Raw genomic sequence first — 27,759 nt, forward strand, 5'->3', positions numbered from 1 at the left:
TTTTAAAAAATTATTCATTGCTGCCTCTTTGCTCTGGTCCATTTCATGTTCACACCTGCTCTTTACAAACAAACCAAGAGCTGTCATGCAACACTCCGCTGCTCTCTGTTTGTATATTTGAGCATCACTGGTTGAGACTGCGACTCAGCCCCATGAATAATGACAAACAGCGTTATGTTACAGGAGGGACCGCTGCTACTCACTGCCAGGGTACACAGAACAGGGCACAAGCAGAGCACGCCGCAGTGTCAACTGCTTTAACTTTCTGATTCAACAGAGACACACACACGTTATCAGCCTCACTGCGGCCTTTGGGGTTTTTCATTTATTTTAAGCGTCTGAAAGCCCGTAACAAGTTTCACAATGTTGAATATTCAGTTTTGCAAATGTAAGACTCAAGAGTCATTAAATTGTCCTGAAGCTGTCATGTTATTTTCAGCAAACTTCTATAATGCTTTTATATTTCCTTTTGTCAGAATTAGTCCTGTTGTAGAAACATGGGACTTGCACATTGACCTGCAGAGAGAAATCAACAATGACGTACTTCAGAAAGCAGCCATTTTATCACATTCGCTCCTGGCTGCTGTAAAGTATCTCAAATACCTCTTCTGTTTGTATGATGGAATTGGGTTTTGTTGCAGGTGTCAGCTAATGTTCATTAAATGTTGTGACACTATGCAACATGGCCGGTGTGTTGCATTTAAGCCTTTTAATTGGCTTTTCCTAATCCTATAGTGTCAAGACTGAACCCTTTTTCTCTATTCTAGTTTGGTCTCATTCCCAGTTTACCTCTCTCACCCTGTTGTGGTTTCCTCCCTCCTCTCCTCATTCATTAATTGCCCGGCAGGGCTCATTGTTGCCACCTGAAGGCCATGTTGGCAGCCAGTCCGGACAAGCAGAGCCGTGTTTGGTGACCTGTATCAATTTCCCCATCAAAGGCACATGTTGTTTGAAACTGGGGTTAACTACTGGGACAGCAAGGGAGCAGTGCGGATCAATACATGTCTTTACAGGCCCGGTCTGTCAGCTGCGGGGACACACTCCAATACACACATATTGCAGGATCAGACTCAGCCAACCCAGGCCTGACACACTCTTATATATATTTCTACTGGTTGGCTGTGACATGTACTGTTCAGTGTTTGGGGATTAGAACGATGACACTTTTTCATTACTTTGGTTCTGTACTCTGAACTACAAATTGGATTTGAAGTTTACAATGAGATTAAAGTGCTGACTTTTATTTTTAAAACTGTTTGACGTTCAACTCCCATGTTGGGTGACCAGTAACTGGCCTGTAGCTCTTTTTTGATAATGTAGATAAAACAATGATTCTAAACATACAGACAAAGCAGCCAGATACTGAGACACATTCATTATGTCAGGGTCTTTGTGTGAACACCACACACATACACAAAGAGCTACAGAGCATTAACTAAGTGTCCCCTGTGCTTGTGAGTTGCGGGCTGAGGTTTTGTTAATGTGAAATAGTGCTGACAGAGACATGTGAGTTAGTGGGTCATGTATAAACAAACACTTGCAGCAGACCCATCACTGTGCCAAAATTAATGACCATGTCTGCACCAGAAGAGCAGAGGGAATAAAGAACTTTAAAAGCCAAGCAATTAATCCTCCTGACCTCAACATTAATGATCAGAGCCAAGCCGGACCCTGCCAGACAGACGAGATTCACACTAAGATTATAACAAACGTATCTGCTCTTTATAGACTGCTCTGATGATGGGCTAAATTTGTGTACGCGTTTGTCCTTGTATTTGCCTCTGTGTGCATTATCATCTTTTATTTATGAGCTTTCGGTGCTCTTTAGTCCAGACAGAATAAATTGATTAATCAATAATCAACAGAAAAGTAAGAATACCAAACATGTGCTGGTTCCAGCCTCTAAAATGTGAGTATTTGGTGCTTTTCTCTGCCTTGTGTCAGTGTAACTGAATGTCTTCAGGTTTTGGGTTGTTCCTCTGGACTCAGGAATTTCAAAATATACTCCTATGCAACCCATGTGTAATTTTCTTTAAACTTTATGTCTGTCCGTCTTTACCATAGTTTGCAACTGAGTGCTGCCCTCTACAGCCTTACATACACACTACATGACCAAATTTTCCCACTGGGCCATTGGATTTGAACTGGCGACCTTCCACTCACATCTCTACCCTCTTTGCTGCTGCTGTAGAGTCAGATTAGCCGTCCTTGTGGAGGCGTTTTTCTTGCTTTTGCCTCACCACTCACACAAAAATCCATAGACATTTGGAGGCAAAGCCGTGTTCATGTTCTGACTTGATTTCTGCCGTGCACCGACATCTGGATGTGGTGGCAATCTGCTTTGATGTTCCCATGATGCAGAGCTAGAGGCCATGCTGAGTGGCAGCTTGGCGTGGCCCATAATCTGGAACATGTGGAGCTCCAGATGTAAAGAGCTAAAAGAGCTAAAACTGATTTTGAATCGCAGCACAGCTGAAGGCCTGTCTCAGCGACATCTGTCTGTCAGCCCATCTGTCTTGTCCTGTTTCTTCCCCTTTTTTTCTGCACCTTCCTTTGTGTCTCCTCACGTAAAGGCCCACAAAAGAAAGCTGACAAATGTAACATGCACACATGCTGAATTTAAAACAGAGGTGAAAGTCGGCATCAAACCTCAAAGAGAACAGCTCCCGCTGAGGCACGCAGCTGCTGAAGGGGAAAGACAAGAGATACCTCTGATCGTTTGTAGCTTTTAGTCGGTAATATTCTAACTTTTTTGGTGTTTGATGTGTCATATTAAGACTTAAAATAAGACACATTAAGACATAGAAGCCCCCTTTTGTTCACGTCGTCTCGTTAACAAACTCAGATTAGATGGTGCTGGACACACAAAAATAACACAGTTTGTCTGGCTTGTCAGGCCTGTTATGCCTTTGATTCACTGCCTCGCTGCTATGTGTGGACACAAACACCTGTCCACATGTTTTTGAGCAGTTTTATTTGTTCTGGAGCTGTTTTTCATGGTTTGGGCCTTATTGCAAGTGAAGGGGATTCTTAATTGTTCAGACAATAGTATACTTCAGTTTGAAGAGCCCCTACCATCACCTCTTATCACCTACCATCAGTGGCCACTCTCTCTAACTCATCACATGTGGGTGTAATGTTCAGGTGTGCACATACTTTTGGCCACTTAATTCTGATTCAACTACATCCAACCTCTTATCCTAAAAATCTTTCGTTCAGTCCTTTGAAAAGTCCAGGCTGGAAACATGATTTCACAGATATTCTCACAAGGATGGAACCCCAAGGCCACAGGCACACAGACAGACACAAAGAGGATCAGAGAGGGAGGAAGGCAGAGAGTAAGCCAGTGCCAGGAATGACAGATACATTGTTCTGCTGCAGCCTCGTTTCCCTCGCTGCTTCACCCGTAGCTACGCTCGTACTTCAGTCTCTCAGACGCTCACACACTCTCCAGGGAGCTGCGGGGTCAGACAGACAGTGATGTGGCAAATGGCTGAATGAATTATTGATCTGATGACTTTGATACAGAGGAGACAGAAAGCACCCAAACATGTCTGGCAACAACCTGCAATGCTGTTTTCTCCTCTGCTCATGCCATCCCTAAGATTCGCTCTCATAAACCCAGCACTAGATAGTCCTACAGTGTTGTTGCTCAGCTGATGTTTATTTGTATTTCAACAAGTATTCTGTGATAAAGTTTTGTAATTTACTGCCTTGGCTGCATCTAGTTAGGTCAGTGATTTCCCAGAATGCTTATGAACAAGTGCCAGTAAATGGAGTGAACTCCCTCCATGTGGCCGTGGTTTTTACATGCGTGTGGAGAGAGTAAACATGATATTACCGTAATACTGTTCCGAGATGAAGAAGCAAGCTCTCCCAGCTGAGAAACACTGACATTTGCTCCCTTTAATCAAAACAAAACGTGCTGTGTCTGCATTGCAGGGTGGTTTTTTTGAGGCTGTAGAAAGAAGAGAAGTCGGTATCGTTTCTCAGGATCTTTTTATGTTGGGGTTTCTTCCTGTGCGTTATTAGTTTTGAAAGACAGTGGAACACAGGGAATCTGAAAAGGAAGCGAAAAATCTGACATTCACTGTTCATGCTTTTGCACTAAAACTCTCTCGATTATAGCTGCCTCTACTGGAAATGTTTAGACAGGATGTTACATTGCAGGTCAGGAAAATGCAAACACTGCAGAAAAAAGTTGACTCAGAAATATAAAATATTTCATGTTTTCTGTGGATTTTTGTATTTGACTTTTTAGCTAAGCTAGCATTGTGGCTTTATGGATGGCAGTGTCCGTCAGTCAGCCGGTCCACCACACTGGTCCAGACTGGATGGGTTACCATGAAATTTTGTACAGATAGCTATAGTGCCCACAGGATACATTCTAATGACTTTAGTGATCCCCTGACTTTTCCTCTAGTGCCACCATGAGTGGTTTTAAGTGAAATGTCTCATTAACTGTTGGATGTATTACCATAAAATCTGGTTCATTCATGTTCCCTTCAGTTACATTGGAACATTAACGTTTCCTCCAGCACTGTCATCAGGTTGACATTTAACTTTGTCCAGTATTTTTTGAGACCGATCTAAAACGTATTAATACTATTCCCATCAGCCTCAGCTTTACTTTTTGTGTGGTGCTAATTCGCACATTTGCATGCTGACACGCTAAACTAAGACGGTAAAGATGGTTAACATTATATCCACTAGACATCAGGGGCTGGTTGCACAAAACGCAATAAGACTTTCCTTAAAGTCTTTTCCCTAAAAGGTTCACTGAAGTATTTTAGTCCTTCTTAGTCTTATACTTCACTTTAAGAATCTCTTAAAGTCAGTTAAACAATTGCACAAAAGGGCAAACCAAAGGTATCTCTGACTCCACCTTAACTGTAACATGGCTGAGTTGATGGTGATAAATGAAGAAAATCAACACATCCCAAGAAGAGTGTTCCACTTGTTGTGGGAGATACCCTTGACAATGACGAACTGATTTTACATTACAGGTTTGACCAGCAGTCAGTTTGTGATTTGTCCGACCGCCTAGAGTTGGATCTCTTGACTTTGATCTTTCTCGTCAGGCATAGTTGAGGTGTTTGTTGTTCTCAGATCAGCGGTGTGCTGGGTCACTCGCCGAGTTAAAATGCTCTTACATCTGCTGAACACTGTGTTCCCATCAAAACCACATGAGGATGGGATCGCGGTGCACTTCCTTAATGTTACCGGCTTCCCAAAAGTGATAAGAGGTATAACAGAACTAATGGCAGCAAATAAACAAACTCAGTGGAAACAGTAGAATTTTACAGCTGTAAAATATTTTTTACAGCTGCAAATATCGTAACTTCTTTACGTAACCAAGGAAACCTTTTAAGAGATTCGAAAGTAACTCCCTCTGCCGAGGAGAAAAAAAAAACTCAAGTTTCATACTTAAGTAGAAAACATAAGGTGTTATCATTGTCATCAGCACTTGCCAGCTCAAAGAACCACTGTGCAGTCTCCCAGAGCTGCTAGCATGGCTGTAGACTCTGAGTCATGTACATTTATAACTAACTTTTGGTAATATATCTCTGTTCAGGGGATAATAGGTGTCATGACCTTTGGGAAATGCAGGACGCTCAGGTTCTACATGGCCTGGAGTTGATGACTTTTGTGTGGTTGGACTCATCAATGTCCCAGAAGTTCTGTGTGTCCAGTGATAAATGCATCCTGCTGCGTGTTAAAGCACTTTCTCAACAATTAAGTTTGTGACAATGGGTCTATAGAATGTGTTTGAATAGTCAGTTGCAGAATATTTGTCTCCAGTCTTTCCTGCTGACCTGGTAGAAACTCTCTGCAATGGGCAAATTTAAACTTCAGCACAAATTGGCTGTGCTGTGCTTTCACTTTTCCACATTCTGCTCTGTCCTTGTCTGACCTGTATGACCTCAATGCACAGAACCCACCGAGGCTCCATGTCACTGAGAGACACTTCAGGTACAAGAATACTCTGGCTGCTCTTTAAGAGTTTATGGAGAATAACATTCAGGTTGAATCTCATTTTTATGAGCAGTGGAAAAGCGACTCAGGTATCTAACGGGGTCTGCAAGGTCATGACAGGATAAGAGGTGTATGGCTTCCAAGACAGCAGGATAAATAGTTCATGTGAACCAGCTAAGAGCCAATTTAATCCAATGTTTTCCAGTCTACTTTTTGGAGTCAAATAAGGTATCTGTGTGCCAGCTGATTATGAAATTGATTACAAATCAGTCTTGGATTCAGTGGAGATTATACAGGATTATTCATGGCATGGTGTTAATTCTATAGCAGTATCAAATTTTTAGTGCTAGTCTTAGGGTTCGTGATGGAGTTGTGGTACAGAGTTTTAGCTTTTAGGCTTCTTTCAAAGATTCATTAGTATTGTTTCATTTGACAGTACCTGCCAATAAAAGCGGGGGCACATTATGTGAAGAGGTTACCTTAGGTAGAGGAGGGAAAGGCAGAAGAAGAACAGGAGGAGTGGGAGAAGACAGGTCGATTTTGTAAATGGGGCGTCTGTTTTCCTCTGGAACCGAGGTCAGACTGGGATGCTCAGCCTGTCACTACAAGACAGATGCTGACTGATGTTTTTGGGCATGGAATTCAAAGTTTGCTGCCCTGCTCTGTTTACAATTAGGTAGGTCAGCTGTGACACAAGAGGAAGAGAGGTCAGCTTTGTGTATGGAGCCTTAGTCATCTGCAGAGTTCGGAGTTTACTGATTTGCTTTCAGCCTCTGATTCTCCGCTGAGAGCAGGGGAATGAGCAAATTTGGCTAATTAGATCAGAGAAACCTGAAATGATGTCCCAGGGGGGGATTAGGCTGCAGAAAATGTTGTAGATAAGATGGAGACAAAGAGTGCTGAAGATGAACAAATTAAAACAACTGAACACTGACAATCCAACAACAAATAAGTATAACAAAATATGATTCAGTTAACTTTTATTCATTTAGTATGATTGTTATTTTTATATTCATGTTTTAATGATTTTTACAGGGAGGAAAAACACATACTAGAACTTGAAACAACTTTAATGACTGCTGTCTCTCAGAAGTAAAGGTGGAAGTAGCATGATGTTCACTGTTATTGCAGCAAAACCTCTCAACGAGTAGGGTGGGGTGGATGATCACCATGGTTTCCATCCCATTTCCCTCCAGCAGTCGATGCTGCACTCTTTTTAGCCAAAACCGTGATCATTCCCGAACCATTACCAAGAAGTTGTTGTTTCCTAAACTAAACTAGACCATAAATTTAGACTCTGTTATAGCTGCAAATAATGATTATCTTCATTATTTATAGTATAGTAGTTTGAAATTACATGTTTATCAGTCACTGGGGGCAGTAAAAACACTTTGAGCAGCTGTTCTAACAGAAATATACAACAGAAGAAGAGCAACTTAAACACATCTGCTTACATTACAAATTTGAAGTCTTCATAAATTGCTGTAGCTATACTTGAACTGACTAACGCAAGCCAGCTGAATCCAGTGTAGGAATGACGGACTCTGCCACTGAGTCAATGCCAATGATTGTAAATACCTTACATTAGTGACCATTAATTAATGGCTTAGCAGAATGATAAGCTAGAAAGACACAGTCAAAAATTGTGTTTGATTTGATTCAAATCTTTAGGGTTATAACTGGGATCAGGAAACACTAATAATGTTTGTCCTGGTCCTGATATGAGTCAATTTGCAAGGTGAAAACAAATGATTTTGTTGTTAGGTATGAAAACAATTAATTATTTACATTCTTATGTTTACATACCCATTTAAATACCTATTATACAATTTATGAATATATACAAAAATAGAATACAGTACATAGTTATATTTCCTTTAACAACAACATTTTTTACTGCTGTAAACAGAAAGTCCTGAATTTTACATTTGATCTTCCATAAAATTGGCTGTAAAATCCAGACAGAAAAAGACTAAAAGCAGAGGCAGAGTGATGATGTAAAAGGCTGCATAACAGTCAGAGTTTAGTCAGATAAATCAGAAAGTCCTGTCCCTCATCAATCTGAGACAGACCCCCACCAGAGCCCACCCACTTTAATCAGTCATGTTATAATGAACCCAGGTTAAAGATTGATTTGCGGCTCTACCTTTTGTGTGTGTGTGTGTGTGTGTGTGTGTGTGTGTGTGTGTGTGTGTGTGTGTGTGTGTGTGTGTCTGTCTGTGTCTGTCTGTGTCTGTGTCTGTGTGTGTGTGAGTGACTGCCAGAAAGAGAGGGACGTATTTTTCAAATCGCAGATACCCACACAGACACACAAAGACACACATGGCCAAGTGAGGAGCTCTAATTTAATACATCAGTGATAATGACCCAGTCTGGCTTGAGGATTAGTGTTTGTGTGTTCAAGTGAGTGTGTTTCAGGTCACTCATCCTCTCAGCCTGGCACTCGTCTCTCACACACTCTGCCCTCACAGCAGCTCAGTCTGATGCAGCTTGCACCACAACATCATCACACTCGTTCCTTTTAGATTTTAGATTAGAGGAAACAGCCCGAAGGTGTTGTGATTTCAGGTTGTCGCTTCTATTCTCATGAACAAGAGATCTCAGGAACGTCTTGAGGGACTGTCTTCTGGTATATCTGGTACCGCCGTTCACTTAGATTTTGGTGGTCAAAGGTCAAGTTCACTGCAACCTCGCAAATCACATTTTTGCCCATAACTAAAGAATGCATATGCTAATTATGACACAATTTAAGACAAATGTCTAACAGAAGAAAATGTGATGTGATGACATTTTATATCCAAATGGTCAAAGGTCAACCTCTCTGTGATGTCATAATGTTCTACAAAAACGCCTCTGGCCATTATTAAATGCTGTAACTGAGGAAGGGGAGAATGTGACCATATTTCCTGCAACTTGGTTGGTTGGGTGGTTGGTGGAGGCATACAACCATGAGGCGGTAATTCTAATTCTTCATTAATAAATAGAAACGGCAAAAAATTGATTCATATTAGGATTATTAAATTGCAAAATGCTATCCATATAAGTCATGTGTAGTTCCCTGTTTGGTTTTTACTTTGGCAGACCAGTGGCAGAAACAGAAACTTTTGCCTCACTTTTTGAGAGCAGAAGCACATCTTGAGCCGTCCTCACCACCCAAACAGAGGATTCTGTTTAAACTCTGTCTGAACACCTGTCTTAAGGCCGGGACATGCTTTTACCGGGCGTCACGCAGGCAAATGTGTGCAGGCGTCATTCAGAAATGTTCATGTCGCTGTTTGTTATACTATACACTCCGTATGCATAAACGTCTCTGGGTAGGTTTATGTGAACCTGCTCAGAAGAATAATTCTAGTTTAACTTTCTTAATGTGTCCTCAAAACATTTTGTCATAAAACTAGATAATATGCAGGAGACATCATGAGAGCAATTTTAGTAGAAGAATTGTCTAGACGTAGTGTAATGGAACAAGACAGAACAAGCAGATAAATGCACCAGCACCAGGAAAATGACCCTCGATTCCTCTTGTTTCTCATTGTTTTTTTAAACAGTTTGAATTTTCACTTTTTCACTCTTTTGACCATATTCAGTAGAGTAGTTTCCTCAGCTGCCATGGAGGCGAAGATTTTTCATACATATTGAATTAAAAGTTTCATTCAAAACTCATAGTCCACTTACTAGCTTTTTCTAGACATTGTGACCATTTCACATGGTCTTCTTCAGCAAATTGAGTTGTATGTTTGGTGGCGTTTGGATCTCAGCTTCCTGACGGGGGCGTGTTTTATGGCTCAAAGCTCCAGAATATTCGATAGCTTGACTTGCATTAGAAATCTGTGAATTATCTGTGTTTGCTCTTTTTTTTAAATAAGGTATAGAGAGTCAATAATTGGCACACTCATGTTTTCACTTATGTGTTGAGATACTGCGAGTTTCTCGAATCCATGTGAAAGTAAGATTAAACTGAACTCCTTAATGTAAGAGGGAAAGACTTATCTATATGCTTCAGACAAGAAGAAGCAAAAGGTCTGTGTGTGTGTGTGTTTGTGTGTGTATGTGTATGTTCATTCTCAGTGACAGAAGTGGGTTACCCTCAGATAAGAACAAAGCTAAGAGTTTGGCACTTTGATGGGTTATGCCAAAGCGAGCAAAGCTAATTACAACCTCATGCTGGTTGTCTGGCAGAGTCAATGCAGAGTCACACAGGGAGCTGATTTGGCCAATTACCATTTCCACATGAAAATTAAAAATTACAATCATAATTACATCATTATTCATAATCATTCCTTTTTAAGAGAAAGCATGTCTGTGAAAAATGAGCCTGCGGTGAAAAAATAAAATGTTTTCAAAGTGTGAGGAGCAGAGGTGTCGATCTGCAGTGTGTCAGGAGTAATCACACTGTAATTAAACATTAGATTGAGTGTATATATAACACTCAGTGATTAGTCATGGTACCATAGATACAGAGCATGTAGGGACATTATGTTTGGTTTATAGTGGAAGTGGCTGTGGATAATATGAACTTGATTTTTTTCCCCTGTCTAATGCAACATGATAGTTTTCAGATCTTTAAGCTCTTGGAAAATCAGCCATGAAACTCCTCCGTGTTATTTAATTGTTAATATATACAGTTAAATAGTCTTTTTACTTTTTCTCTTACAGTCTCAGTGAATTCTCTCTTACACCCAGACTAGTTTTATTTTCTTATATTTCCCTGTCACTGGAGTTGGTCTGGACTCTAGTTGATCTCTTGAGACGTCAGTTGTTCGCACTCAGGCTAAACTATAATTACACCATGAGATTAACATGAATTTTCCTTTTGGGGTAGATTTTCCTATTTCGTTAGTGTTGCAGAAGATTGCATTATCATTTCAGTTGACTCAGCCGGGCTGCCCACTCCCATCGTTGCATGAGTAGACGTGAGAGCTCTCTGCTTTGGTTTTGTTGACCATTTTGTTTTTTGCCCAATAAATATCTCTTTTTTTACTGCTCTGTTTCTCATCTTCCTCTGATTAAATCTTATTGCAAAAGGTTTGAAATGAGTGATTATATATGGTAAAATTGAAATTTAACAGCAAATCAGAAGAGGGTTTGTGGGGAGGGATTACACATTGAATTACACCCTGAAAATAGCCTTCCCAACTTTGCTTTCATAACAGCGTGAACATTCTGTATCTGTTTCCATTTCTAATCTGGCTGTTGTTTGACTAATGCTGTTAATCCACAGCAGCTCCTAGAGACAGAAAGAGAGAAAATCCTCATTTCAGTCTTAATGAACGATAATTATTACAGATGGAATCCTTCAGGCTTGTTTGTAATTAAAAGACAATATAACACACACGCTAGCATGCTAATCTGCCAGTGGTACACAGTCCTGCTGAATTAAACAAACAGTCTGCAGGAGTTCTCTGGAGTGAAAGTCTCTCCAGCTTTTATGTTCACTTTGATTAAAGCTTGCTCTTTTTTATGCCTCTGAGCCGGCGACAGCTGTGGCCGGAGGCATTATGTTTTCAGTTTGTCTGTCTGAATGCTTTGTACCAAATTTAAAGACATTCCCTCCAGGCGTTACTGAGACAAACATTCACTTGGATTCAAGGATGAACTCATTAGACTGATCAAAGGTCAAGGTCACTGTGACCTCACATCCGTCCCATATTCACAAGCACATGCGATCACCTAACCCTAACCCTTGACCTTTGATCATTAGGTGCATTTCCGTTAACCTGCTGAATACGCAATTAGAAATTGCAAACTTAAAAAAAAGTTATAGAAACGCATGCATGAATTTTGAAAAAACTTTTTAAAAAATTATACGATCACAGGAGGTGGTTTTTCAGGCTGTTCGATAAGGCCATATTTTGTAAAACTGAAATGGAAACACTTTTCACATTCAAGTCGTGGCACCTGTCGTATCATGCCCCAGGGAGCCAGTTCCAACCAAGAGGAAGACTACTGGAACCCATTGTCACTTGGAATAATAATAATAATAATATTGCAAGAGGAGATAATCCAGCTTTGTTCCCATAACATCACTCAATGGAACCACAGACCATTCGCAATTGTGTTTTGTCGACTTTTTAAAAAATTTGCTTCTATTTTGCGCAGAAGTACAGTGGAAACCTGGCTACTGACCACCAAAACCAAGAGGCCAAAAACATGTTTTGTGAGGTCACAGTGACCTTGAGCTTTGACCTTTGACTACCAAAATCTTATCAGTTCTTTCTTTATTCCAAGTGACAGTTTGTGCAAAATTTGAAGAAATTCCTTCGAAATTCCCAATCGGATAGGTGAACAACCCAAAAACAAAATGCCTCTGGCCACAGCTGTCGCCAGTGCCGAGGCATAAAAATGGTGCCATAGCAAAAGTCACTGTCTCCACAGCAGTTATATACTTCCAGTGTTGGGGGGTTGCAGTTGTCTCAATTTTGTCTTAGGTAATACCACAGAGCATACTCTATGTGCTAATGCTGTTAATACACGATTATAGCAGTTATCAAGCAAAACCATGTTTTACTGACATAAGCCAATTTGTGACTTTGAAATGCTGTGTTATACTTGATATGATTTTATTACTTTTTTCCTGAGCTGCCAATGGAGCTGTTACACCAGAGTCTATAGTTTCCTTTTCACTTGGATCAGCTGTGAGTAACTGTCCTGTGTCTGTTGTGGCACAGCAGTGCACATCAACACCACACTCAGATATCAAGTTTGGTTTTGGTTTGCATGTTGGCAATTTTATGTGTGTCTTCATTTTGTTGTTATGCTGTATAAACAAAACATTGGTGGATGTTGTGTATAGTATGAAGCTGGGACACAGGTACCTGACCTTCCATCAGGTTTAAAGTGAATTTCATTCACAATAATTACTTTATGACTGAATGTGTGACCTGAAATATGCACAACGCCGTTTGATTTAAAACAGTCTTCACGGAAACACAAGGTCTGCTGAAGTTAGAGTAGAGTGCACTGTTATTTAACAGTTACTTGTCAAACTGTGATGCTTCAGTGAGCAAGATTTGTAGAAAAAACACAGTGGGGCTGCATCACACAAGTCTGTCCCATTTCCACTAATTGGGAGGACACAAATTTACTATTTGTCCCAAATGCAATTTGTTCTTGTGAGGTACAGATGCTTGTGGGAAATCTCAGGACGAGAGGTGACAAATTGAACAAAGCGTCTCTACAGCAGTGAATAAGAATCCTGTCGGCAGGAAACACGACTCACTAACATTAGATCTTTCAATTTGAGGTTATTAAAATAGCATGACCTCCGGAGAGAAATGGCAGTGTTGGTATTTATGATTCAGCCCACTGAAAGAGAGAGAATGGTCTTCACCAGGTGTTGTGATGGAGTGAAGAGACCTGTGCCTGTGCATTCCTCAACATGGTGGTCACACAGCACAGGTAAGAGAAACAGGTGCAAAGAGACAGATTGTTTTTGCCTTGTGGCCTTGGCACCACTTTACGTTCCCGAACTTATTTCCAGCTAACTTTTAAAAGAACCTCTCCTAAGGCTTGTTCCACACAATCAGAGACAGAATCACTTTCCAGGTTTATACGCACCACTATACTCCAGTCAGTTGCAGACTTGATCTTGTTTGTCCAATACTTCTCAATATACAACCAATGAGATAACAGCTGTCCACAGTGTAACCTGAAAACAACCCATAATGGAGGAGAAGCTCAGTCTTAATTTCCTTCAACATTCATGCATGTAAACCCACAACATACACATAAATACACACAACAGTTAATTGGGAAGTATTACTGTTGGATATGTAAGGGGCCGCTTCCTTTGGAGGACTATGAAGGTGTGGCTCTTCTTAGTCATTGTAGACTGCGAAGGCCGGACCGAAATGAGATGGTCTGGTCTGTGGAGGATTTTCGCTTTCCGTCACCAGCTGTGCCCGCCCTTACCGTTGCATTTCAAAGTTTGGCTCTAGTTGCCTAGCAACCTTGACAACACGTAACTTTTTTTCATAAAAACCTGAGGTTTTAAGGCTCTTGGTTTTAACAGTTGTACCATTAGCTGTTAAACTGAGCTGTAAACTCAATACTTACATTTAAAAGTGTAATCCACGGGCTCTTGCTGATTTCTTTTTCATCTTCCTCAATTCTTCAACTATGACAAACACCTTAGGTCACTGCTTCAGAGAATACATCCCATCTGCATCACTCATCCACCCACATTTCACATTTACTGTCTTACACATTGTTTTGTTTAACAAATATCTCGACATGCTCCTGTTGCCCGGTGCATGATGTTGACACACTATGCTACAGTTTGCCCTGGCACTGTGCCATACTTCGGACTTGGCAGTGGCCACAGCTGACAATGTGTCGACAGACTTCAAATCAGCTCCCGAAATGCACAACACTCAGCCAGTTCTTGCACTCAGCAATCTTAATATCCACATAGATGCAGAGTATACACCAAAATGGATGATTTGGAATTAAATTAACTTATAATGAAATAAATGAAGACAAGTTTGTTATTCTATTTTCAGGGTGAAGGGTTGCTTTTAGAACATAGATAGCTTAAAGATGTATATTTAATTTAATGTCTTTAATGTTTTAGAAGATAATTTCTTGTTTGATTCCACCTCCATGTCCGTTTATTTGTTGTTACTGTAAATATTAGTATCACAAACACACATATAACCTCAGCGTCCCCTCTTTGAATGTAATCTTGAAACCAGCCATATCTACATCTTCCTCCAATGTAATTAGTTCTAACTCCAGCATCACTCATGTTGTTTTTTGTTTTAGATTTCACTGAAGGTGTGTTTCTGGCCTCAGTTCTGTCACTGTAACTCTCTTTAGCTGGGACAAACTGACCTCTAGTCTCAGTGGACATACTGGCATTTGCACTTTATTCACCAGCCTTTGAGAAAACTCGCCTTCATGTGGAGTGTTCAGCAGCCATCACAGCAAAGAGTTTCAGAGCTGGCACTGGGACAGTCCAGCTGACAAATGTTCATAAATAGTGATGATAAATCACATCTGTGTGTTAATGAGCCAAACTAAGACACCTGGGCTCATTTCCAAACAGCAGGTTTTACCTTTTCAGCAGCATGGCTTTCTAGGCATGTTGAGAGAAAATCTGTAAGGCATTAAATGTTGAATTATACATAGATTTTACAGCGCACATTGTAAGTCTGGTTGCACAAACAGTTTCCCTTTCTAGTGCCCTTCACAAAGCCCTCCACAGGGCTTACTACATTACAAGTCCATCCATTACTTCTCCATTAGGAGTTAAAGTGGGAGGAATATGCGGCCTCATTGTCTGGAGGGATCAATAAGGATGTTTTTATAGCCTGTGCAATGTGACACAATCGATCCTGAGATCACTTGATGACCTTGATGTACAGTCGGTACACATGAATGACCTTGGCAGATAGGCTGAATATTGAACAAAGACTTAATGCACGTAAATGATGTGCCTTTTCTATCACAGCTATGAATAGGCAAGGGTAAAACCTACACAGGCCGTAAACTGTCCACAAAGAGTTCCCCCTATCAGTGCTCAACGGTTCGCAGTTTGTAAAACTGCAAGAAAAACAGAATATGCAAACACAAATCACAATCCATCCAACTCGCATTACAGCTAAACCAAACTTTTACCAACAAACTGCTGAGTCATGTGACAGGCAATGCTAATAACTAGGTACCAGCAATGCTAGCTAATAAGTAAGACTTAATTTGCAACAAAATGCAAATTTCACAGCATCTGATATTTGTTTTACAGTTTCCTCTACCGCGCCTCATTACAAATGAAGAACGACAAGGTTTTTCTTGACAAAGGCAAAAAAAAAAATGACGGCAAAATTCATCACACTTATGTGGTGACTGCAAGGTGTTTTCTGTTTTCTCCGTACTGGGTCATCTGTGTTCCCTGACATTTTGTTCTCAGACCTGTGCAATATCTCATTCAATAAGGAGTTGTTACTGGGGAGGAAAAGCTCTCCAAGCTAACGAGGTTGCTAGCAGACGTTTACATGCTTCATGCTATTATAAACCAATATACACTGTTTTGTTATGTGATAAGCCTTTAACCCTTTGCATTTGTTTTTGTAACTTGACTTCTTGATCATATCTCATCTTACTTCCACACCAGTGCAGTTCTTGGCAGTGCTAATGTTCATTAGCCTAATCGCAGTTATATTGCAATATTGAACCTAACTCAACTATTCCCACTTTATCCACACTCACACCATCGCAGCCTCTTGCAATTTCTAACACTGGACTGTTTTAGTCTGAACACTCACTGATGCTGCAGCATGACCAGGGGAGACCATGTAACACTCAAATTTTCATTGTAATTATCCATTATCATCTTAAATGCACTGAAACACAGTCCTGAATGCAGCTGCAATACCTGCATATCTGCACACATACACACATAAATCATCTGTATTACATAATTACATTTATTATGAGCCTTGGTGTGGTTTCACTTTGCAGCAGTCTGTTGTAGCAATTGATTTGTGATTTGATGACTTCTAAGAATAAGAGCCAGCCAGCTTGCTGTAAATGTGTATCTTTCCCTCTGTTCTTCTCATATCTCTAACATCTTGAGGTTACTCTACAGTATGTGCCCTCTGGATCATGTTGATTCATGATATTGGATCACTTTTCCACTGGCTCCTGGCTAATGTGCTTTTGTATCTCTATATCTTGATTGGGACTGTAAGTGAAATGCTTGTGTGTGCAATGTGAAGTCAAGGTTACCTACTCCGTAAATTTTTGATGGTCTATCTGATTCTAAATGGTATATTATTTTCTCTTTATTTATCTGGCCAAGACAGTGTACCTTTCAGATATGCGTATACAGTTCTTGGCTCATACTCATTACCTCCCCTGACACATCCCCTCATAGATCACGAATCAGCAACATTTTTATGAGAAAGCTAAAACAGTTCAATAATCTGCTTCTTTAGAGGTGAAAGGTCTGAAATGTGATTCTTCTATGATTCTTCTCATTAAATGCCTTCTGAGAAACAATTCTCTCCAAGAGGTAAGAACTTCTGTCGTCAGTGGATTGACAACCACCTGAGCCCCCTTTTATGTTCTGTTGTTTCTGATCCTGCACTTTGGTGTATTTCTGTTTCCTTTTCATGGGTCTTATTACTGTTTGTGTGCATGTGTCATTACTTCCTATTATTTGACATGCAGTGATACTGCTTTGCCATGTGGACCCTGTATGTTGAAGTATTCTCATGAAATCCCTTTGATCCCTTCCTCTGGTGGTGCAACATCAGTTTGTGTGATACAAAGCAACACAGGAAGTCAGGTTTCATTCATTCATTCTCTGCCTGCCTTTTCCATATCACTTACTATACTGTCATTTTAGACCCTGCCACACCCTGCAGTAACCTCGCCCACCTACTCACCTGTTCCCAGTTCCCTAATCAGCTCTTCGTATTTATGCCGGCCCACTTCCACTCGTTCCCTGCCAGATTGTCTCTTCTGCTGTGGCTTTCCAGCCTTTCTGATTTTGCCCTTTACCTGCTGCTTTTGCATTTTGGTTTATGTGCCTGCCTGTTACCAGCCACTGCTTATTCCCTCGCTTCACCTACTGTTTGCCTTTGCCTGCCTCTGCCTGCCGAGCCTTAATAAATACCAGTGTCTTTGAGTCATGCTATTGATTTCTCCTCAACCTGAGCCATAACAGCAGGAAAAAGAAAAGTATTCATTAAAAAAGTTTGCAGTTTTCTTATTCATGGATGATGGCAGCAGAAGTCAGCTTTGGTTCACTGCAATTAAAGTGGATTTAAATTCAAAGAGACAACAAAAAATACTAGAAAGAAACTTTTCAGTGTAATGCACTTCCCAGTACATTCCAACTAATTGTGGCTTTGCCTGAAATTGTTAAATATGCTATTTATCAGCAGAGTTTATATCCATTATAACAGATGACAAGACAGAAGTAGCACATTTGGCCATGCTGAAGAGAAACAGGGTACCTTGAACATGTTGAACATTTCAGTGAACTATTCCTTTTATTTCCCTTCAAGAACTGAGTTTCTGCATCTCATTCTCAGAGCAAACATCCCATCGATATCACCTAGTTCTTGAAGGGTCTGCAGCTTTGTAACCACAGATACGTACATCGACATCTTCTGTTAAACCCTGCTTTGTATTTACTTTTCTATCTTTCTCTCTCTTGTCTTCTCTCTTTTTCTCAGTTGATCAAAGTATGTTTGAGAACTCCATTGCCCAGCAGCAGAGTCCCCAGATTTCCAGGCCAGGTCCGCAGTCGGCCCGACGCTCCACAGCATCATCTAATCCTAACCTGGGGTCCAGCTCCGTTGACTCTCCATCTTCCGGAGGCCAGCAGAGGCTGAAAAATGCCATTAACCTGGGCAAGGCTGTCGGGGCAAAGGTTGGTATGACATAAACAAAAATGGAGCTTTGCGACCAGCAGGTCTTAATGTACATACGTCCTTTGTTCCTTTAACCTATGATAGAAGGTTATGGAATGTAATCAGAATACAGAACCCAGTTCAAGTTTTATTACGTTAGTGTCACATCAGTTCAGCTGAAACATTTGACTAAGAGGTCTGTCTATCTTCGTCCCTTATTTACTTCCTTCCTTCCCTCCCTCCAGGTAAATGACTTGTTAAGGCGAAAAGAGCCCAGCCACCTCGGGGACATCGGGGTCACTGAGGTCAACAAAAACGTTGGTGCTGTGTGGAGCTGCATGGATCAGATCAACCAGACTAACAGGTAGGAGGAAGTGTTTCAAACCTCCAACATACAGCTGCTGCTAGTAAAACGTATACTGGTCATATTAGCACCCATACCAACGGCCTGAGCTGGTAGGAGGACTAAAATAATTTATACAAGCTCAGTTTAAATGTAGCCTCATCTAAACTAAATTTAACTTTAATCCTAATCCTAAATTAAAAATCATCATAAATCAAACATTTACTCTCTTTTAATAGTTTTCTTTAGTGCTGTTGTACTTTTAGGATGAATATATGAAAATCACTTTCCAAAGCTACACATTCATTTTAATGATAAAACCCCTGAAAAACATGATCTCAATGCAGGCAAAAATATTAAATTACCTTTCCTGAAAGAAGTGTCTGTCAGTGCAAATTAAGCATCAGAGGCATCAGGTCAGAAAAGGTGAATAATTTAAGCTTTTTACTGTGAAATGTGGTTTTAAATTAGTGATGACACATCAAAGGCTCCTCTGAGGGGTCTGCAATTGAATAAGACGAATGATTTTTTTTTTCACTTCTTATATTCCTTCTCCATCCATGGAAACTTCTTTTTAATTTTGGATTCATTACTTGCTCATGTGTGCACACACTGGTGCGTTTCAGGTTGCGATTGTGTGTCTGAATGTGTGGATTTGTTCCAGAAGCATCGATGTGTTGTCTCTCCAACTGAAGATCATTCAGGCAGAAGTCCCTTTTCAGCAGCTCTGCTCTCATTTGTTTCCATTTACTGGACTGTGAATATATTTTCTTTAATTTACCGGTGATGATCTGTGACGAATTTGCTGGACCACCAACTGCTTCACACGGGAAGAGCTGAGAGTTTTATTTATTTTATTTTTTTTAATTTTTGAAGTAATAACTGACTGACCCCCCCATTGTTGAATTTTGACTCAAGCCCATAATGTTCTGCCATTTTCTTCACGTGTCCACTTTGAAATAAAAAGTAGAATTAATCTTATGAGGTTTCTTCCGGTATTTATATTGTAATTCATCTTATTCATCATTACAGAAGAAGCCCGAAATGTTTCTAACCCTTTAATAAATAAAGGTATCTGTGCTCTTCATACTCTCACACAGCACAGCAGTGTTTATTGAACTAAATGTGTCCCTGTCAGCTCCGGTGAATGATCATGCAGCAGTGATAAGATGTTGGTTGTTTTTTTTGTTGTTTTTTTTTGTTATTTTTAATCACCATGGAAAACAGTTACCACGGTAATTTTCTGTCATTGTTGTGAACAGCTTGAGAAATTAGTCTGTTTGTAAACACTTTGATTGCACCCACTGAGGAGCCATTAGCTGTAGCGAATCCTTCCTGAATCAGCATGAAACCTTTAAATAACAATTACATTGAATATTTGACACTATTTATTATGTATTATGCTCCAGCAAATACTGACGCGTTAGTTTTTCAGCAGAAATCACACAGTTAGTCATCAGAAAATGTGATGTGTTCAGAAATGTTGATGTGTATTAAAGGTGCAGAACTTGATGTACGTACGTGAAGTGCCTCTGTTCACTGGTGGACGCTGTTCAGCTCCTCGACATGAAATCTACATCACAAGCCTCATCTAGTCGTTGTAGGCTAGAGGAGGCTCGTGATTAATTTTGTCGCCTACGGTGACTAAAATGGTAGAAGTCTTAATGTCAGTGTCTCTGTCTGTAGCCTCTGCAGCTTACAAATATTACTGCTAATAATATATTAATGTGTTTTATTCAGAAATGTAGCTCCACTCAGAATTATTACTCTTTGTATTTTCTTTTATTCATGAGAAACATCAGTCTACTTTGTACAGACGAGGCTAGAAATGTACGGACATTGGGATGCTCAGGTGACTCACCTGGTAGCTTGCATACCACTAAGGCCCCGCCCTTACCACAGGGGCCCGAGGGCCTTTGTGTCATCCCTCTCTCTCTCTTCCTGACTTTCCTGTCTCTCTCTCTCGCACCGTGGCTATAATAAAGGGAAAAATGCCTGAAAAATAACTTTTAAAAAAAAGAAATGTCCTGACACTGACAAAACATCTCTGATGTTTTTGTCTGCCGTGCACACAGTGACGACAGCAGTGGAAAGCAAGGTTAAGCTCTATCAGTTTGACATGAGCAGTAATTCTGTTAGTCACAAACACTCTCACATCAGCACACTCAAAACAAGTCACTGACGTTGCATCACATTCTTTGTGTTGTTTTTTTTCTCTCATTGTTATTGTCATCACCATTGATCATGTGTGTTGCCCAATTCAGGGTCAACACAAATTGCAGCATTTGGGAAACTAAATGTTTTCAAGTCGCTTTAACTGCCTCCATCAGCTTTGTGTCACAGCCTCTGCTGCTGCTCCAGCTGCTGATGGTGTTGAACATTAATCACTTACCATCATTCTCAGCAGACAGACCTACGCCTGTGCCTTTCACCTCAGGCAGTAGCTTTGCCTCATGTCTCTCCCTTTGCACCCCACCTCTCTGCAAGTCCCCCGCACCCCACACCCCTGGGGAGGCACAACTCACGGTTTGAAAACCTCTGGTCTAGTGAAACAGCTGCACATCAGTTGTGTTTGCCTCTAGCTAAACAACAAACTCGGGTGTAACACTTCAGCAGGTTGCCAGTTTTAGTATAAAGCCTGGTACTGAATGTTTATACTACAGGTGTTGATGGCGCCGTACTGGCTTCATTTCACCTGCGATGATCACAACTCTTACTTCTTTACCTCCCTTTGTCTCTGTGTTTCTCCATCACTCCACCTCCCTGATTGTGTTTACCTCCTGTCCTCTCCTCTCTTCCAGTCACATCTCCTCCTTCGACTCCTTCCCTCGGCTGGACCCACCACCCCCGTCCGGGAAGAAGCGCCTCCCTCGAGCACTGAAGACCACCCAGGACATGATGATCTCCTCTGACCCAGTGGTCTCCTCTCCGGACGCTGCAGACCCTTCCGCAATCCTCTCTTCCCCCGAAAAGATGCCCCTCATCGCCAAGGAGGAGCTGAGGCACAGCGAGGAGCATCAGCAGGGTGAGAAGGAGGAGGAGGGGTCGAAGGATGTCACATTGCCGCTGAGCGATGCAGAGAAGAAAGTCACTGCTCACCCAGAGACGACGGGGAGCAACATCAAGGTGGATGGAGTGACAGGTGGAGAAGAAGATGACACGGAAGACAGGGGCACTGAGGGAGACGTGGAGGAACATCAACCCCAGATCCAGCTCTCTGTGCCAGACCTCATCAATAAAGATCCCCCTCCGCTGGAGCCCAGAGCCAAAGCCTGCGACATCTGGCAGAAGGCGACAGGGCCCGACTCCCGGCTTGCCTCCACCCCCTGCTCAGGGAAGACTCCCTGCCGCATCAGCCTGGGCGAGGAAGTCCTGCTGGGTAACGGCGCCCCATGCAGTAAAGGCACAGCAGTGAGCGCTGAAGATGCAGAGCCCCACCCAGACCTGCTTTCCTTTGAGTAACGAGCAGAGCCGGGGTCCAGATACCATTTCAGTATGATTCCAAAAGTTTGGAACTTTTTCTCTTAATTTCTACTCAAGAGGCTGCGGATGTCTGTGGCAGTAATTCAAACAGACTGCAATAAGTAGTGAGGATCAAATATTCACTGCCACTTTTTGAATATATAACTCGCCCTGCTCCAGGCTTTGCTGTAGGGAAAGGGAGCGAGTAGGTCCAGGAGCCGGAGCAGGAGCTGAATCTGTTGCTTTTTCACTTTTCAGCAGCTTTTCGAAAGTGTGGATGAGTTTAAAGGTCATGCTAATAAAATCTGGTCCTCCAGCATGGCTGATCTAGGGTCAGTCAGACATTACAAGCTTCTTCTTAATGAATCAAAAAAAGGCTGAGCAGCGCTGGATGATGGATAAGCAGCAAGAGAGAAGATGGGTTGAACTTCATTTTAGTGCAGTGGAAATTCAGATTTACTTATCATATTAATAACATGTCATATCTGCTTAAGTAATGGCAGATAATGTAATAATAAATGTAATTAGTCTTATGAAATGTCCCTTTAATGGGCTGCAAATGTAAAATCAATGGTGAGCAGAAATAACTTCTAAGATATGAGACACTATGTCATCAAGCAATAAATTACAATATCATCATTTTTAATCCATGTAAAGGGACATTTTGTTACATATTAGTGATAAATTCATATCATACAAAAAGCTGCTGCAACAAAATCAGTTAGAAACTGCAACTAATATGACAACCAGAGTTACTGTAAAAAGCAGAGTGAGAGGAAATATTTGAAAACTGAATGCAGACTCAGGAAGGAGGAAACGAGTGTGAGGGGCTGAACGAGTGTGGATGTGATGGAGAAGGAGAGGTTTGGGGGGAAGCTCACTTTGATTTCAGTCAGTACAGAATGTCAAGCAGCCGTATCTGCCAGAGTGAGATCAGGCCTGAAGCCCTTCTGACCCTTGGCTTCATACATGTTAAAACATCTCATTTTGGTCCTGCAGGAGATGCAGCAACACCAACAGAGCTTGAGCGAGACCCTGAGATTGACCTTTTAAAGCTGGAAATCTTCGTTTTAAATAATTAAAATATTAAAATTAGATGAAGAAAATGGTGCAAAAATTAATCTTTTGGTACTTTTCTGGAACTCCAACTTAAACAGAAGCTGTTTTGGAGCTTGTTTGGCTCTTTTTATTCTACTCTCTTCTGCTATTTTTCACTGTCAAGACTTAAAGGCCGCATTTTTCACTTTTTCTGTGTTTTATTTGAAGTGTTGATATCCATAAGAAGATAGATAAGAAGATTTGTGGGTTTAAGAACCATAAACCATCTCACTTTAGTTTTATATCTCTTCTCCAAGACTTCTCTCTGGAGCTCTGGTAACAATAGATAGAATATAGCAGATTTCAGGTAATCATTCACAGAAACCAAATCATGCAAGGCTGGATGGTGGGTCCAGATGGGCTGGGCTTGGAGCTTTGTTGTGACATCACAAAGTTACAGAAGTCCTGACGGCTCATTTTAAGGCTCAGTTTCTGAATACAGGCTGTGAGCATTTCTCTGTGAACTGAGGCTTTGATACTTTCACAGTATTAACATAGAACCTAGACCTGCTTTATAATAAAAAAAATCTCACTTTATACAATACGGGAACTTTAATATAATATTTTTTTTACCCAGTGCACCAAATAAAATTAGTCAGTATAAACAAAATTTAGCAATTTATCTCTTTGATAAGAATCTAGAGACTTCCAGTTGTCGGCTGCTGATAAAAACAGTTTTTCTGAACTGGCTGAACTGAAAGTGGATTTTTATCACCCCCCAAAGCCTGAAGGCGAGTGGATGGAGAAGCGGCATGTGGAGGGCGGGCTGGTGAAAAGTTGTTTTTGAGCAAAAGAGATGAAAGATAATTAGTTGTCATCAGCAAGAGATGAAAGAGGTATGTTTTATTCAAGCAGATCATTATGTGACAGACCAAAGACACAAATTAGTGGATCAGTCAGACAGGTAGTTTTTGTCATATTGTTTTTACAGAGCTGTCTGAGTGAAGAGAAGCAATAATTCACACAGAAGAGACTTTTTCTCCTTTATTTTCACTTCAAATGAAAAAGTGAAAACCAAAGTCAAAGCATTTATAACATGTTTAATTCATATCCTTGTTTTAAATCTGACAGAGCGGGACAGGGTCAGGTGTGTTCAGCAGGTGAAAGATGAGTTTGTTGATCATTGGATCTTCAGTTGTTCTGCTGCTGCACAATAAGGGGAAATCAGTATTTTGTTATCTGTGGATCTGATCTTTGTGACTGGATTCAGATTCCAATCCCAGACCTGAAAGTGATGGGTGGCCTCCATAAATGACCACTGTGTCCTTGTAGGGATTTCCTGACCTCAGAAAATAGCAAAAGCTATTCCCAGAAGACACTGGGGTGGACACAGAGCCAGCTGTAGCTGCGGTCAGGTCGTGCCCAGCAGAATGAGAGGAATGTGGAGCCGGACTCCGGTAGAGAAAGGACGCCTTGTCTCTGTCTCCTGTCTCACTGACTTTGTCACTGGCATGAAGATCCCCATTTATTTTAAAGCTGTCACTAATGTCTGATGTTGCCTGCGAGCCAAACTATTAAATCAGTCAATTTAGCCAAATTACAAAAAAAAAAAAAAAATCCCAATTTGTTTTATCTCACACTCCACAGACCTTTTATGGACAGTTTTACTTCTTTTTTTTATCTTTTTTTTTTTAATCAACTTGAAGTTCTGGGGGAAAAACCCTTATTGTGGAAGCACTTGCAGCTGTTGAGTTTTTCAAATGTAATTTTTCAGAGCTTTGAGCAGCACAAACGAAACTCCCTTGTTTTGGAGTGGGATGGAGTTTGCATGGCTGGATAAGATGAGATGAAAGATGTTTTTACTTTGGGCAAATTGAAACAACATATAAAGTTGATGGACTTAATATTATGCAAATGAAGCAGAAAAATAGATTTGACCTTTATTTAACTTGTGCAGACAGGTCACAAAGTGCAACACTGCTCATCAGCACTATGACATTTATAGTTTGAACAGTGAAAATGAGACCAAAACTTCAATCAATCACACACATTGAAAATAGGACATCATTTTAAAAGCTTTTCTTTTAAGTTTTTGATGCTTCAGTTGTGTTTTTTTTTTTAATCTAATTCAACTCCTCCTGAAAATCTGCGTTCAAAGTCTTTTTTTTTAATTTCTCTATAACATTAAAACATTTGTGACTAAATGTGCAACAATCAAACTTAAAGTTTCATCACGACTGTGTGGGTGTAGTTCGATTGACAGTAGCATAGCAACATTAGCAAACAAGCCACCAACTCATTATATTTTAATTCAGATATATAGGACATGGTGTTTTTTCAGCTGAGCTCTGCAAACTTTAAACCAGTGAGAGAAGCTCAGAGAATCAAATATAGAAATCTATCAAGTGAAATAACCACAAGTCTCTGAACTCGAGCAGAAGATGTTGTGTTCATGTTCGACTCCATCACTTACATTAAAAAGCTAATTGAGAAAATATGTTTTTAAGACCTTTAAACAAAAAGTGTTGTAGATTGTAATCTCTGGTTTTTAATTTTTTTGTTTTAGGCAACACTGAGGTTGTTTTTAGGACTCGGGTGATAAACCAGTCTGTCGCTAAGCTCACACACACCTGGATGAACACACACACACACTCTCAGACTTACAGCTGCTTGTATTTAGTCAGGAGGTGAAAGCTATCAGATGCTAAGTGGCTTCAGACTGTCTGGAGAAAATGTCCTTGAAAAGCCGCTGAAGATATTTTTTTAAAACATCTGGAGTAACTTTAGAAAGTTATAACTTTACTTTATAAAAACCACTAAACTAGATTTCTTTTGTATTGCCTGATGAAGGAACAGCAGTGTATATTTTATGCAAATATTCAGTGGCTCTTTTTTTTTTTTTTTAACAATATCTGTGAATATGCAAATTGTTTCTTGCTCTAACAAATGAAGGAAAGTGATTTATTTTAATATTCAGGCGTAGATCTGTTCTGTAGCTGCCTCCGAATCTGATTAAAGAATATGATGATCTTGCTTTCTATTTTTATGTTGAATCTTGTCTTTGTTTTTTTTCGATGATGATGGTGATGATGAATGAAGGATGACTTTTTGAAGCAAACCTGGGACTTTATATCCATTATATCTTCACACTGCTGCAAATTAAGAGTTTTTTATGTAATGAAAATATGCTACAATAATCAAAATGAATCAATGATTTTACCTTTTATTTTCCTATTGTATAATTTTTTTAAAGTGGGGATGTAATAACTCCTGTAATCTTTTAAAAAACTGGAAATAGACCTGATCATGATCTTCTTGTTTTGTCCTGTGTGTCTTTGTTTCTTTTTAAAGATGAATGTGACATTTTTTCTCTCTGTAGAAAAAGCCTCTTTTCATTTATTCTGGGCACATCCGGTCTTTTATGTCTTTCCGTTGTCTCATTCTTGCCTCCCACTTCCTGTTTATAGATGGAGCTGATGTCCTTGTCAGTTTTAGCAGTTCTTTTTTTCCTTTTAAATCTGTGTCAGTCTTCAGCATAGACCGGTCCTTGTGTGTCCTCCCTCTGTTTGATAGAATGTCAAACACGGAGAGACGGCGGTGGCAGGAATTCAGGAGCCGAAGTCGCCCTGATGTTTAATTCATTCGTGTTTGTCCCCATTCTGGAAGTCCTGGTCCTCCTCGTGGTGTCTCCGTGCGCCACTGGCCTCGTGTTTGTTTGCTTTGTGGAGATGAGTTGCAGCCCTGTAGGAATACGACAGAGGAAGAATCCATGGATGGAGACGACCGCCGGACAAGACGGTTTATTTACCCAACTTCCACATCAGTGGTGTAAACAGCCAATCAGCTCATACACACGGGTTATGTCACTGTTCAATAATTCAAACATGATGCATTTATTCATTCTCCACAAAGGAATCTAGGCCTCCATGTATAATGAATCACCAAGTGTGTGGGACAGTTATACAGCCTGTTCAAATACATTTCTTTATTGCTTGTCATAATGTGAGTTTCTTTCTAGTTGGTGGTGAGAAGTATTCAGTAGAATTCATTTTGAAGTTTTAGAGAGTAAACACAGTTCAGTGTTTTGGAACAAATCACCTAAAACTCAGTTTCCCGAACTCAACAAAACTCATCTTAATTCTTTAGCAACACTTTGTGTGTAACGGATCCTCCAGTGATTCAGTATTGGATTTCTTAAGGTGAAAAAAAGTTGAAAGTTGAAAAGTTTGAAAGAGAAATTTAAAAAAAAAAGCAGCAGAGGCCGAGACGTTTTGATTTTTAGTTCTTGTGGTCCACACACCGGCTCCTACATTTCACATAACGCATCTCAGTAACGTCTTTCCTTTGATTTGAAGTGCTCGTGGGTTTCAGCGTGTGTTTCCATCCAGATTCACAATATTTTAACGATTAATTTGTCAAACTTTAGAAAACCCCCCAATCCCTCAGAATCCCAGAAGCAATTATTGAACAGTTTCCGCAGGCTGAGCTTCATGTGTAAAACCAATGGAGTATGTCTTTAAACAAGATAAGCAGCCCCTCAGCCACCACGGGCCCCATAGGATTTAAAAATGTCTTTGGTTT

The 27,759-nt window shown here is 40.4% G+C and overlaps 1 protein-coding gene across 3 annotated transcripts in view; it reads left to right on the top strand.

The window, feature by feature from the left end:
• The window catches only part of LOC139626127 (carboxyl-terminal PDZ ligand of neuronal nitric oxide synthase protein-like), a 178,876-nt gene extending 152,384 nt beyond the window's left edge, over window positions 1–26,492 (top strand). For all 3 annotated transcript variants that reach the window (XM_071486351.1, XM_071486350.1, XM_071486349.1), the window contains exons 11-13: window positions 18,159–18,355; window positions 18,581–18,699; window positions 21,480–26,492. In XM_071486351.1, coding sequence (XP_071342452.1) covers window positions 18,159–18,355; window positions 18,581–18,699; window positions 21,480–22,140 — 977 coding nt within the window. In that variant the 3' untranslated portion in view covers window positions 22,141–26,492. The remainder of the gene's footprint in view (window positions 1–18,158; window positions 18,356–18,580; window positions 18,700–21,479) is intronic.
• The last annotated feature ends 1,267 nt before the right edge of the window (window positions 26,493–27,759 follow it).

The sequence above is a fragment of the Trachinotus anak genome, unplaced genomic scaffold, assembly GCF_046630095.1.
Source record: "Trachinotus anak isolate AG129_WGS33_773 ecotype Australia unplaced genomic scaffold, CSIRO_AGI_Tana_v1 ptg000010l, whole genome shotgun sequence".
In the NCBI taxonomy this organism is placed as follows: domain Eukaryota; kingdom Metazoa; phylum Chordata; class Actinopteri; order Carangiformes; family Carangidae; genus Trachinotus; species Trachinotus anak.